Source organism: Kryptolebias marmoratus, linkage group LG1 (genome assembly GCF_001649575.2).
Source record: "Kryptolebias marmoratus isolate JLee-2015 linkage group LG1, ASM164957v2, whole genome shotgun sequence".
Classification (NCBI taxonomy): Eukaryota; Metazoa; Chordata; class Actinopteri; order Cyprinodontiformes; family Rivulidae; genus Kryptolebias; species Kryptolebias marmoratus.
This window is the reverse complement of record NC_051430.1, coordinates 30,406,667-30,421,056: the sequence shown is the minus strand read 5'-3', so window position 1 is coordinate 30,421,056 and position 14,390 is coordinate 30,406,667. Positions and strand designations below refer to the sequence as shown.

General features: G+C 42.8%; 1 protein-coding gene across 1 annotated transcript in view; it reads left to right on the top strand.

Annotated features, from left to right (window-relative positions):
* LOC108244532 overlaps positions 1-14,390 on the top strand; it is a 21,131-nt gene that overhangs the window by 5,405 nt on the left and 1,336 nt on the right. The window contains exons 3-7 of the mRNA XM_037979481.1: positions 3,129-3,179; positions 3,312-3,923; positions 4,020-4,070; positions 6,337-7,494; positions 12,448-14,338. Of these exons, the coding sequence (XP_037835409.1) occupies positions 3,131-3,179; positions 3,312-3,923; positions 4,020-4,070; positions 6,337-7,494; positions 12,448-14,338 (3,761 nt within the window). The 5' untranslated portion in view covers positions 3,129-3,130. The remainder of the gene's footprint in view (positions 1-3,128; positions 3,180-3,311; positions 3,924-4,019; positions 4,071-6,336; positions 7,495-12,447; positions 14,339-14,390) is intronic.

The window sequence follows — 14,390 nt, the reverse complement described above, 5'->3', positions numbered from 1 at the left end:
GACCACTTCTTTAAGGGTTTTCTTGCCCGTTTCTTGTGTAGGTTTTGGTCTAACGTCACTTTTTAACGCCTTTGCCCTTTTCATTATAAATTAAACGTTCTTAGAGGGTTGATTCTTCTCTGGCAAAGGAAATTTAGCCGACCAGTTGGGAGCCCAGGTTCAACGCATCCGCTCACCTCTACGCCATAACCGGAAGTCTCGCATTATCATACTTCTTTGTTTGTTCTGTATGTACTTCTCGTTTTTAATTGCTTGTTTTTGTACAGTGTCCTTGAGTATCTAGAAAGGCACCTATAAATAAAATTAATTATTATTTATTATTATTATTATCAAGATTGTCTGTAGACTTATCAAGATAAACATTTTTATTCATATTTGATTCCCAGAATACTTAGTAAGTAAACTGATTACCAAGGTTTTAAATACACCTTTTCACATTTTTGAAGCAAGAATTGTTTATTTTCATTGTAGTTTGTTTGCACGGCGCGATTGAATACTAATGAATTTAAAGAATAAGCATTGCTTGAAGAAATGCAAATCACCTGACAATTTTCATGCCAGAGTTTTAAATTAAGATCATCTCATGTTGAGAAATGACTGAGTTTTTGGTCACACCTCAAAAACAACGTTATGCTCCATCTCATGCAATACTGCGAGAGGTCACACGCAGAGTATGTGTTAGGATTAACACTGAGCTACTACCACATAAAATGTTAGCTTAACTCCTTTAAAACTGAGTTAGCACCACAGCTCCACTATGCACAGCGTTGGTAAAGTGCTGTTTGTCCCGCCTCAGCAGCCTAATGGTTTGCTAGAATTTTCTTGGAGCCAATCAAGAGTCTCTATCTAAGGCCTCACCAAGCTCCTCCGACACCTGAGCCTTTTCCTCAGCAACATTCACAGCTGCAGCCCGTTTGGCCCGATGGTACCTTTCAGCTGCCTCTGGAGTCCTATCAGCTGACAAGGCCTGAAAGGACACCTTGTTCAGCTTGACAGTGTTCCTCAACTGAGGCGTGGCTGCCATGAGAGGCACCAACAACCTTGCAGCCACAGCTCAGCGCAGCTGCCTCGACAACAGAACATGGCCTACATGGACTCAATGTCAACCACCTCAGCTGGGATGCAGTTGAAGCTCTGCCAGAGGTAGGAGCTGAAGATATTTCTTATGGGTTCTTCTGCCAGGCATGCCCAGCAAACCCTCAGTACACGTGTGGGTCTACCAGATCTATCCAACACCACCTCCGCCATCTGATCCAATTCACCACCAGGTGGTGAAAGAGAATTTTACGCTGAGTGATGAAAGGACAACATTGCCTATGATCCCCACTGAAGGCCTCAGGAGGATTCAAACAGGGTTCATGAATTGGTGAAACCTGGTTTTAAGCAGATGGTACAGTGGATCAGGCAGCAGCAGTACTCTGTGGAGGAGAGGACACAGTGAGCTTGGAAAGCATGGGCAGAGTGTCCTGCATATTGGTTTCCAGCTTGATAATTGCTGCTTCTACCCCTGTGTACCACTCCTGTGCAAACGACGGGTCCACAGTGGACAAACTATACTTTAATGACACACTGAGAGGACCTGGAACTTCAGCCACAACACAGGAGTGTAAGATCACAAAAAAAGTTTTTATAGAAGAATGGATGAAACAGGGGATCAGGTTCTGGTTTGTCAAATGCAGCACTGGACCACAGTGCAGCAGGTGTAGAAACACTGACTGTGATGAAGTCAGTGGGGAAGCCTGAGAGTCCGAAGAAATCCTGAGAGGAGGAGCGAGTTTGCTGGGAAACACTTCCATGCTCCTTTTCAGTCTGAACAGACACAAAAGTCCTCCAAGAGAGAAACCAAAATCCAAGCACATAACCCTTAAGTATGCACAGGTCAAAAACAATAAGGCAGAGAGATTGGTACTTAGCCGAGGGGCGAGGCTTGAATCGGAGGTCTGTTTTCAAGGCGTAGGTTGAAGTCAAGTTATCTGAATGGCAGAGAAAATCCATTAAGGCAAAAACAAGAGAACCATGAGATTGAGGCACTAAAGCAACCGAAGAGAAGGCAATGACTTTTGATAATCTGGCGACGAGGTAGAAGAAGACAGTAGCTTAAGTAGGGAGAGACACAGGTGGATCAGGGAGACAACCCGGCAGATTGCAGGTGGATTGAATGACATTGATAATGAGAGAGGCATGGCAAGAGAACATGACTTTAAGAAAATAGATAGACATGAATGTGAATATTACAGTACCTCCTCCTTAAGGTCCAGCTCCAGAAGGACCACCAGGTTGGTCAGGATGGGCCCGGTGAAAATCCCTAATGAGTGTTTTGTCGATAATATGCCATGAAGGGACCCAAGAGTGCTTCTCTGAACCGTAACCCTCCCAGTAGACCAAATAGTGTAGACCATAACCCTATCTTTTAGACTGAAGGTGACATCTAACAGTGTAGACCGGGCCACCATTGATGAACCGGGCGAGTGGAGGTGGTCTGGAGGAGGGTATAAAACGTGAGATGGAAACAAGCTTGACTCATGACACATGGAATGTGGGATAGATTCTGAGAATTCTGGGAAGGAGGAGCAGGACAGCCACAGCGTTGATGATCTTTGAAACAGAAAATGGTCCAGTGAAGCAGGGCTCCAACTTGTGGTTCTCGATCCAGAGGGAAAGGTCCTTGGTGGACAGCCAGACCCTCTGTCCAGCAATGCAGGCAGGTGCAGGGGTTTGTCATTTATCGGCTCACCTGGAATGCACAGCAGATTTATTTTTATTTATTTGGATCCCCATTAGCCATTGCCGTGACAATGGCTAGTCTTCCTGGAGTCCACATTATAAATTATTATAAACAAACATTTATTACAAAGACAGTTCCACACACTTAATATAACATTAGTAACATAACATAATATGATCATTGACTTTGTGACCATTGACCCTTTGTGGTGCCCCTTCATGTAGTGTATCTTAATAAGGAATTTATAAACAGCAGTCTAGTAGAAACAGTGGGTCCAAATAAAGAGGTTTTAAAAAATAGTTCACTAAAATACAAAAAGGAGATTCCTATTTTAACATAACTGTAATGAGACATAGTGAGACAATTTACTGTAAACAAATAACTTATATCTCTGTCTTTTCAGATATGGAGCCTCTGAAGCGAAGCCAGAGTTATGATATTATACCACCTGACCGTGAGTTTAACTGAACTGAGTCTGAACTGTTCTGGAGCTGATTTGACTTCATATTTTATTTGGCTAAATTATATCCTAAGTGTATAATAATAGGTGTCCTCTCAGTTATTATTGTTGGTTTCTTTATTTCAGTGTCTGAGCTGAGGGTTGTTCTGCTGGGAGGCAGCTGGTCTCAGAGGAACTCAGTGGGAAACTTCATACTGGGATCTGATGCTTTCAAGGGTGTCTTTGACTCCTGTGTGAAGCTCAGTAAACCACTGGAGGAGAAAAAACTATCTGTCATCATCACTCCAGACCTGAAGTTTCTGACAGCTGACAAACAGACAGAGTTTGTTAAAGACTGTGAGAAAGCTTCTGAACCTGGACCCCATGTGTTCCTGTTGGTTCTACAGCCTGAAGACTTCACTGAGGAAGAGAAAACCAGGATCTACTCAGTCCTTGAAGGTTTCAGTGATCGATCATTTGATCATTCACTGATACTGATTCTGACACCCAGACAGGAAGGTTCAGTTTTAAATCCTCCATTAAAAGACCTGATCCTCAGATGTAGATTCAGATACTTAAAGATGGAGAACATTGAACGTTCAGAACTGATAACTCGCTTTGGTCAAATTGTAAAAGAAAATGGAGAGCATGTGAGCTATGAGGAGTTTGAAGAAGCAAAACCAACCTTACCAGGTGACCATCAGACACAGAAAGAAACAGCAAAACCATGGACTATTATGGCTGCTCTTAAAGGACTCGGTAGGTGATGAAACAACTTTAAAGTAAAAAAAAAAACTTAATAAAATTGCAAATTGTATTTAATTATACTTATAAAATAATGTTATGTTTTCACAGGTATCAGTGTGAAAAACAAATTCCCTTCTGTAGACTCATCCTTTTCTAATGGTAAGTTATATCCCCACATATTTAATGATGAAATTCCAGACAGTTCTTTTTCCACAGTTTGAGTCTAAACAGATTTATCAAATCTTCAGAACTTAAAAACCAAAATAAAAAAAACTAATATTATGGAACTACATTGTACTCAGTCAATGAAATCACTCTTCTTTGAAATCAACCATCCATTTTCTTTACCTGCTTCTCCTTTCCGGGCCCGGGGGAGCTGGTGTCTGACACCCTGGATAGATCTCCAGTCCATCACAGGGCCACATATGCCCCTTTTACACTGGCTCTAATTCAGAAGTCCGGCTCTACTCCACTCTACTCTGCTCGGCTCTATAAAGAATGCATCGCGTCTACACCGGCCAGTTTAGTCAGTAGCAGAGGAACGCTTCCTCCTGTTGCGGGGGGCAGGGCCGTGGGGGGCGGGGCCGCAGGGGGCGGAGGTGCGCTACGAAAACTTGGCACCAGTTGTGTAAACAACGGAAGCAGTATGGACAACGTTGGCCCTGTGTTGTTGCTGTTTTTTAAACTTATGGGGATTCTCCTGAGACTTCAGGAAGAGAGGCGCAGTGGAAGAAATGCTCTGAATGCCGTGATTGTAGGACAGCTGTTATCCGCCGGAGATTTCAGGCTTTACAGCGCCTTCAGCTGGGGGACAGACGGCAGAAACGTTGCAGGGTAAGCTAACGCTGTTGTTTATATTCCTACCGTTCACTCTTTATGCTTGAATCTGGTCACACCCACGACCAATGAGTGAACAGGAGCTAAGCTTGCGTCATCCACGAAGCAAGGCCGGCCCGGCTGGCCCTACTCCGAAGCAAGGACCAAAGAAGCAGGGCCGGCCTCGAAAAAATGCCGGTGCAAACGCGCACAAAGTAAGCGGAGTAGAGTGGAGCCGGGACTTTTAGAGCCTGTGTTAAAGGGGCAATAGAGACAGACAACCATTCACTCTTTCACTCACACGTAGGGACAACTTAGAATTTCCAATGAACCTGTTTTTGGTCTTTGGGAGGAAACCAGAGTAAACCCAGATGAGCTCAGGGAGAACATGTAAATTCCACCCAAAAGGCCCCAGGTCAGGAAGAGAACCTATGACCTTCCTGTTGGGAAGGGACAGCTCTAACCCATGCTCCACTGCGCCACCATGATCAACTTTTGTTTGTAATTAATAAATAAAATATATTAAGTAAAGGCCTGTCCTTGCTTCAAGGAATACACATCGCCCACCACCTTTAATGTCAGAGTTTTAGACTAAGATCATCTTATCTTAGAAAATAACAGAGTTGTAACATTTTTGGTCATATTTTGAAAATAATATAATTCACTCTCTGTTAGCTCTCAGAGTGTGTTTTAAATAACTTTCTTCATCCCATATGTCAGAGCAGATCACTAACTGACAGAGAGTGAGATGAGAGTTTTTATGTTCAATAACATTATTTGTTCCTGGCAGGAAGTGATATTTCTCAACTATTTTTACAAAACAAAAGAAAATGCCCATTATTCATTTTAAACTTTGATTTATTTATTTATTTTGTTTACAAGATGATTTTTTTATTTTAAAAATAGTTACATTTCACTGTTTTTACTTTTAGGTTCTAGAAATTCCTAAAGGTTTTTGGTAAAATATTCCAGAACCAATGAGAAGATTCCTAAATTCGGCCAAATTCTAGAAATTTCTTGCTAGGTCTAGGCAGGTGAAGGAAGGTCAAGGAAGTCTTGACCTGATTTTTTTTTTTTACAAACTTTTATTCATTTTTTGTATTGTTTAACTTATTTGCTAAGTTTGTAGGACTACAACTTTGGCAAAGTTCCTTAATTTACTTAAAAATCCCCATTAACTGATGTTACATTGAAAAAAGGCTAATTTGTAAATTCATTGTCCAAACCACAAAAGTATTGCTGACGTTAATAACAGTTTTATTGTATTTATTTGACCTTAGTCAGGTGTTTCAGGTAGGATTTAATGTTGCTGCCCCCCCAGAAAACATCGGACTTTAGTCACTGGAGTCTCTAAAACCACATTTTGAACTTCCCTGTTTCCTTTTCATGTCTTACTTTTGTTCTGTAAAGCACTTCTGTATGTATCTCTGGTTGAAAGGTGGTAAACATGAGTTCAGTTAAAAAGCCCACAGAGGAAACTCATCAAATCTGACCATGATAGCAAAAAGCTGCAGTTTTATTTGCTTTTGAGTTTTCTTGAGTGTTTTTCTGTGATCACTAAAGTTTTCTCTTTTACTCTGTATCATTGTGAACTATCTCTGTGTTACAGTTTCAGCATTCAGGATTCTGCTGTTGGGGAAAAGTGACTATAAAAAAACTGAACTTGCTAAATTCATCACTGAGCCTCAAAATGTTCCTCACCATAAACCTTCATCATCCTGTGTGTTCAGTGGAGAGTGGGAAGGAAGACCAGTAACAGTTGTGAAAACTCCTGACCTGTTCAGTCAGTCAATAGTGGACATCATAAAAGAAGTGAAGAAGTGTGTAACAGTCCTCTGTCCTCCTGGACCAAATGTTCTGCTGCTGATAGTGAAACCTTCAGAATTCACCGAAGACGACAGAATAAAACTGAAGTTCATCCTGAGTTTGTTTGGTCAAGATGCCTTCAAACATTCACTGGTTGTTGTAACACATGACCATGAATTTAATGACCCGGTTAAAAATCTACTCAGAGAATGTGGAGGAAGATCCTACAACATGTTTAGTGAAGACCACAGACGGATAATGGTAAGTATTAAAAACATTGTGGACCAGAACAAAAGAAGAAACCTCACCTTCAGAGAAGAGAGCAGCAAACCTCCTTTAAACCTGGTTCTGTTTGGGAGAAAAGGAGCAGGGAAGACCTCAGCAGCTGAAGCCATTTTAGGTCAGACAGATCTTCATCCAGCCTCCAAGCCATCAGAGAGTGTTAAACATCAGGGAGAGGTGTGTGGACGTCTGGTTTCTGTGGTGGAGCTGCCTGCCTTGTGTGGAAAAGCTCCGCAGGAAGTGATGGAGGAATCATTCAGGTGTGTCTCCCTCTGTGAACCTGAGGGCGTCCATGTCTTCATCCTGGTCCTACCTCTGGGTCGCCTCACTGATGAAGACAAGGGAGAGTTACAGACCATCCAGGACACATTCAGCTCTCGAGTCAATGACTTCACCATGATTCTGTTCACTGTGGACTCAGATCCTGCAGCTCCAGCTGTTGTTAACTTCATAAAGGAAACCAATGAGATCCAGGAGCTCAGTCAGAGCTGTGGAGGAAGATATGTTGTTCTCAACATCAAGGACAGGAAGCAGATCCCAGAACTGCTGGAGACTGTAGAAAAATATATTTCTGACAGAAAGTATCTGTGCTGTTATACAACTGAAACATTCACACGTGGCCAAATGGAGAAGAATTTACAGCTACAGGCTCAGCTGGAAACAAAGACCACAGGCACAGGTAAAGATTTCATTGGTGTTATTTTATTTTATTTGACTTTATGTTTGCTTTCATAATTTTAGTAGATTATTTAATTCAGTTCAGTTTATTTTACCAGCTCTATTTCACAACAAAAGTCAGTATTTCAGAAACTGATGACCTGCTGGGATTTTCTCACACATCCATCTCCAGGGTTTACAGAGAATGGTTCAAAAAAGAGAAATTATCCAGTGAGCAGGAGATGTGTAGACAAAAAAAAGCTTTTTTAATGTTAGAGGTCAGACTGATTGGAGATGACAGAAAAGCAACAGCTGCTCAAATAACCACTCGTTTCCAACTGAGGTCTGCAGAAAACCATCTCTGAACACAACAACCTTGAAGCAGATGGTCTCCAGCAGCAGAACATCACACCTGGTTCCACTTCCTGTCAGCTGAGAACAGGAAACTGAGGCTACAGTTTACACAGGCTCACCAACACTGGACAATAAGAGACTGGAAAGCCTTGCCTGGTCTGAGTCTCTGTAAACTCCAGAGATGTGATTGAAAATCCCAGCAGACCAACAACCACGCCTCATTCAAAGTTACTTAAATCTGTTTTCTTCTCCATTTTAAATTCTTGGTTCAAACTTTAGCAAGTCGTCTTGACCACTTCTAGATGCCTAAATGTATTGAGTTGCCGCCATGAGATTAGCTGATCAGTTATTTGTGTTAACAAGCAACTGAACACGTGGACCAAATAAAGTGGTTGGTGAGTGTATAATAAAATAGTTTCACAGAAATATTATTCCTGAGTGAGAAAGGGGTTCTATTGCATCCCTACTGACCGCCAGAAGCGGTGCTTAAAGCACTGAATAATCATCCTTGCGCATGCTCAGGTCGAGTATCTTATGCCAGCATGGTTACGTGTGACCCCCAGTGACACCGGTATTTCAGTCCCTTTTCATCTTCTCGCATGTAGGTTGAACAGGTGGTAAGACAATTTGCTTTTCTTGCTTGACGCTGGTAGCCTTGAGACTTCAGCTTGAGTTGCAGAATTATCTCGCCCTCCAGAGGCTGTGCAAGCTGGTATGTGTTTGTTTCCGTTGACCTGGCGGTAGTACATTTTCTAGCCGCACCAGGTGTCATTTGCTGGAAGTTTGGCGTTCAGCTGATTCCGATGTATTGTTTTTCGTTGTTTTTGGATGTCAGCCGTGTTCGGCTTGCCTTTATTTGACTACCTTGTACAGCCGCATTTGGTTTGTGTTTATTTAATTACATTGCAGCCATTTTTGGGCTTGCTTTGCTTACTTTGTGCAGCCATGTTCGACTTGTGTTTATTTGATTTAATTGCAGCTGTTTTCAGGCTTGCTTTGTTTACATCGGGGGAACCCCTAGTAGCGTGTTCTGCTTGACTGGGTTCGCTGGTCCATCTGCTCAACTTCAGTGTCAAGAGTGGCAATTCTGGCTTGAACTGATACTTCTAGTCCTGTGAGCGATAAGATGCTGAACATGCACTGCTGTAAGGCCTGTTTGGCACCTCTCCAGCTGGAGGAAGGGCATGATCTGTGTCACTTGTTTGGGCCCGGACCATCTGAAGGAGGCCTTGACAGAGGCAGCCTGCCCCAATTGTTCTGTTCTACCCTTGCCCCTGCGTACTGCCCGCTTGGCTGGCTTTGATGGTGCGAGCCACCCTGTAAAGTGTGGGGCCCCTGAGGCCTTGGGGCCTCCTCAGAAAAGGATCAGGAAGACTTCCAGGAACTCGGAAGGACTGTCCGGGCAGGTGGCCCATCTTACCTCTTAGTTGAAGTGGATGAAGGCACTCTTTGAGTCCCTTAGGTACGGGGGTAGCACTAGTCTGACTGAGGACCTTGATCCAGGGTAGGGCGTGAGTTCAGAGGCCTCTGCCTTTGAAGAGGATGCTATTTCCCTGGCAGCATCTGGGACTGATTTCCAAGAGCAGTTTGAGTCTGGCTCATCTATTTCCACTCCCGGCTTGCACTCCTCCTCCTGCTCTCATTCGGAGGAGGACAGTTCCGTAGTGGGTGCCTTGAGAAATGCTCTTGCTCGGTTGCAGCTGGATGTTCCGCAGGGCCATCCCGCTGCTTCCAATGCTTTTTTCGACGTTCTGCCACTAGATCATCCTTTATGGTTCCCCCTTCTGCCGAATACATAAGGGAGGTGCACGCCTGTTGGGTGAATACTAAGGTCCTTTCACGACTTACTTCAGAGGGCAGGGCCCTGGCGGCAATGCAGGAAGCACCCAAGTTTGGCTTGGGCCATATGCCTTCTGTCGAACCTCCCATAGCATCCCTTATTGTGGCTCCAGATGATTGGCCGGCCTTCATCGCAGACGCTTGCAGCATCCTACTGTGGGTGCTTCTGCACTCTGCTCACGTGCTTATACTGCCCTTCCTACACCCACTGTGGGGCAGCCGCAACCTGATCCAGGGCCTGCTCATGTGTGATGGAATCTAGCCAGAGGTCGGGCTCCCGTTCCTCTTCAACACGGACAGCCCGACCGGCATCCCTTAAGGGCAAGGGAGCTCGGAAATGACATTTGGAAGCAGGCAGAGGGACATTTTACCCCGGTTCAGCTCAGCCGCTGTCAACACTGTCTCGGGGTTATGTGCTACAGTTCCACCGCCACCCACCTATTCCTGGTCAGGTCAGAATGACTGTTTTTTGCAACCGGGTAAAAGCTCAGGCACTGGGCAACGAAATAGATACCTTGCTGGCCAAGGGTGCTATAGTGCCTGTCGACCCCCTGCAGGATCCAAAGGGCTTTTATTCAAAATATTTTTTAGTCCCAAAAAAGACCAGTGGATTACGCCCGATTTTGGACCTGAGAGGTCTGAATGTGTTTTTAAAGGCCATTCCTTTTCACATATGACCATCAGGGATTTTCTACAGGCAGTGTCCCCGGGCGACTGGTTCACCTTGGTTAACTTGAAGGATGCCAAGGATCGCGAACACGAACGTTCGTGTTCGCAAGAAGATCGATGGACTGAGTTGCCAGTGTCACGTGATTAAATAAAGACTCACCGGTGTAACGGGGGGTCACATGTGACTATGTTGGCATAAGATACTTGACCTGAGCATGCACAAGGATCCTTTAGTGCTTTAAGCACCGCCTCTGACAGTCATCCGGCATTCATAGAACCGTAGTTACAGTCGTAACTTTCATTTCTTATAATTCATATTACAGCAAACTAGGGCTGCAACAACAAATCGATAAAATCGATAAAATTCGATAAAATTCGATAATTTAAAGCGTTGGGAACAAAATTCATTATCGATATGTGTCACGCAATTTATGCGTCACTTACGTTGTCGCGGAAACGGTGACGTCACCCGAAGCGCGTTTGCTGAACAAACTCCGTCCCAAATATAAGTCATTGCTCCGTCCACTCCGTAAAAAAAAAAAAAATGATGATGAAGAAGCTACGGCTCCTCTTCCTCACCGCAAACTTTCTTTCTGCTACTCCATTACCGTTTTGGGGGGCATGTTTTACTCACTGCAGGTTAGAATCTGTTGAATAAGGTTTTGTGTTTAGTCTTTCTCTGTTGTCTTAAAGTTGTTAAGCAGCAGAACTGGCTCTGTGAGCTCCGTTAGCAGCAGTTAGCATACAGGAAACTGCACGCTGCTTGCTTTCAGCGCCACCCGGTGGCATCACAAAGTAATGTTTAGTCATGGGTCGATCACTGCATGCAAGTGAAGAGTGAGGCAACATTTAACTAAATTTACATCTACTTATTTTTGTAATTGTTTTAATGGTACTTGTAGTGTGTGTGTTTAATTGATTTAGTTGTAAGTTTTTTAGAGATGTGAAACACGGATGGTAAATAAGCTATTGTTATTTTCTGCTTGAGAGCTAAGTATATAAAGTGAGAATGTTGAATTGAATTTATATTGATTTATTTAAAAATAAGAAAGTAGTAAAAGTTTTACATCAACCTACTCCTTTACATACAGATAACTTTATGTGGGCCAAAATGAATGACTGAATGAATTCCAAGACGACCGATTAATCGATTATTGAAATTATCATTAGTTGCAGCCCTACAGCAAACAGATGTTGAGTCTCTGGGCCTGATTGTCATGGTTATGGGTATTCTCTTTGCCCACATGCAGATCACTCACAGGAGACTCAGGTCAAAGTTTTTAAAGTTTTATTGACAAAGCAAATTGTGAAAACTCTTCATCTTTGCCTGGAAGAAGGGAGGTGGGGACAACTGGGTTCTCTGAAAACGGAGTAAGTGGTGGGGAATAAGTTAAACAGAATTATGGTAGGTAAATAAAGAATTAAGGTCTTACTTGGGTTGAAGGAGATGGTCCTGCCGGAAGGGGAATTGGTGTGGGGATCTTGGGCTTAGGTCTTTGTGAGGGTAACCGGAAACGATGGGCCGCTGGTCCTGGGAGCCGTGCAGACAGAACAGCAGGAGGGGGAGTTGTTGGAGGGCAGACTGGTTTCACCGAGGTTTTGAGGACCCAGAAGAGCGAGAGTTGCCAAACGTGGAACTTGATCCAGAACTATTATTGGAGATCTTGGAGGCATGAGGAGGAAACCAGATGGCTGTGGGGAGTACCTTGAAGAAATTCACAACAAGTGAGTTAAGGAGGTCCTGACAAACTCAGGAATTCGCTTGAGAGAGCACAAATACAAGCAGCTTGAAGTACTATTCAGGGCTAATACTCAAGCACAGGAGGACTGGCAACAGACACCTCTTACAGCCCAACAGATTAGCCTGAATAGATTGCAGGTGTCTGATCAGATAGCAGATTCTCCCTCCAGAGGAACAGCAGGTCCGCGGCTCCCTCAGGTGGATGACTGGAAACAAAACCCAACACAAAGCGCAGAATCCAGCCTTCCAACACTGACGAGATGTTTTTACAACATAAACTATGGCATCAATTTTTCAACAACTTTTATTATATCTACAGTTTGTCAATAAGTCATAATCTTATTTTAAATGAATTCTGCTCTAATTTCACAGACACCAATGACAAGCAGAGTCCAGAGAGTCTCAGGATTGTTCTGATTGGGAAAACTGGCAGCGGAAAGAGTTCTTCAGGAAACACCATCCTGGGAAGAAAAGAGTTCATTTCAAAAACAACTCAAGATTCAGTGACTAAATACTGTCAGAAAGCACAAAGTGAGGTTGATGGTCGTTCTGTTGTTGTTGTCGACACTCCTGGTCTGTTTGACACCAGTTTGACCCCTGAGCAGGTCAATGAGGAGATGGTGAAATGCATCAGTCTTCTGGCTCCAGGACCTCATGTCTTCCTGCTGGTTTTACAGATCGGAAAATTCACACCAGAGGAGAAGGAGACACTAAAACAACTGAAGCAAGTTTTTGGAAAGAATGCTGAAAAGTTTACCATTGTTCTTTTTACAAAAGGAGACACACTGGAGCATGAAGATCTGTCCATTGATGATTATGTTAAAGATAGTCGCAATGATTCATGTAAGAAGCTCATTGCTGACTGTGGACACAGATATCATGTGTTTAATAACTACAATAAACAGAATCGCTCACAAGTCAGTGAGCTGATAGAGAAGATCGACACCATGGTGAAAGAAAATGGAGGCAGCTGCTACACCAACGAGATGCTGCAAGAAGCTGAAGCTGCGATCCAGAAAGAAATGAAGAGAATCCTGAAGGAAAAGGAAGAAGAGATGGAAAAACAGAAGAAGGAGCTTGAAAGAAAACATGAGGAAGAAAAACAAGAAATGAGAAGAAGAATGGACGAACAGAGAGCAGAAATGGAAAAGGAGAGAGAACTAAAAGCTGAACAACTTAAAGAAATGAAGGAAAAAATCAAAACTGAGAAAGAGCAGAGAAAGAAAGACCAGGAAAAAAGAGAAGAAGAAGAAAAGAGAAGAAAAGAAGAAGAAGAACGACAGCAACAGAAGTGGGAGAGAGAGAGAGAAGCTTTGGAGGAAAAAATCAAATCAGAATCAGAAGAAAAGAAGAACATCGACAGAAAACTGGAGAACACGAGGAAAGATATGGAAGAAAAACGAGACGACTGGGAGAGAGAAAGAAAAGAGTGGTGGGAAAGACAACAACAGGAGGATGAAAAGAGACGTAAAGAAGTGGAAAAACTTCAGAAGGAATTTGCAAAAGAAAAAGAAAAATATGAAAATGAAAGAGAAGAAGATCAGAAGAGAAGAGAAGAAGAAGAGAAAGAGAGAAAACTGAGAGCTGAACAACTTCAAGAACTGGAGAAAAACATTCAGAAAGAGAAAGAGCTGAGAAAGAAGGAACAGGAAAGAAGGGAGGAAGAGGAGAAGAGAAGAAGAAAGGAGGAAGAACAACAACAACGTCAGTGGGAGCAAGAACGAGAAGCCCTGGAGAATAAAATAAAATCAGAATCAGAAGAAAAAGAGACAATCGACAAAAAACTGGAGGAGATGAGAAAAGAGATCAAAGAAAAACGAGAAAACTGGGAGAGAGAAAGAAAAGAGAGATGGGAAAAACAACAAAAAGAGGATGAAGAGAGACGTAAAGAGGAGCAAATAAAACTGAGAAAGCTTCAAAATGAATTTGAGAAAGAAAGAGAAAAATATGAAAATAAAAGAAAAGAAGAAGATCAGAAGAGAAGAGAACAAGAAGAGAAGGAGAGGAAACTGAGAGCTGAACTTCGAGAAAAGGAAGAAAACATCAGAAAATCAGAAGATCAGAGAAAGAAAGAACAGGAAAGAAGAGAGGAAGAGGAGAAGAGAAGAAAACAGGAGGATGAACAACGACAAGAAGAGTGGAAGAAAAAACAAGAAGATCTGGAGAAAAAAATCAAATCAGAATCAGAAGAAAAAGAAAATATTCACAGAAAACTGGAACAAAACAAAAAAGAGATGGAAGAAAAACTAAAAGACTGGGAGAGAGAAAGAAAAGAGAGATGGGAAAAACAACAAGAAGAGGATGAAGAGAGACGT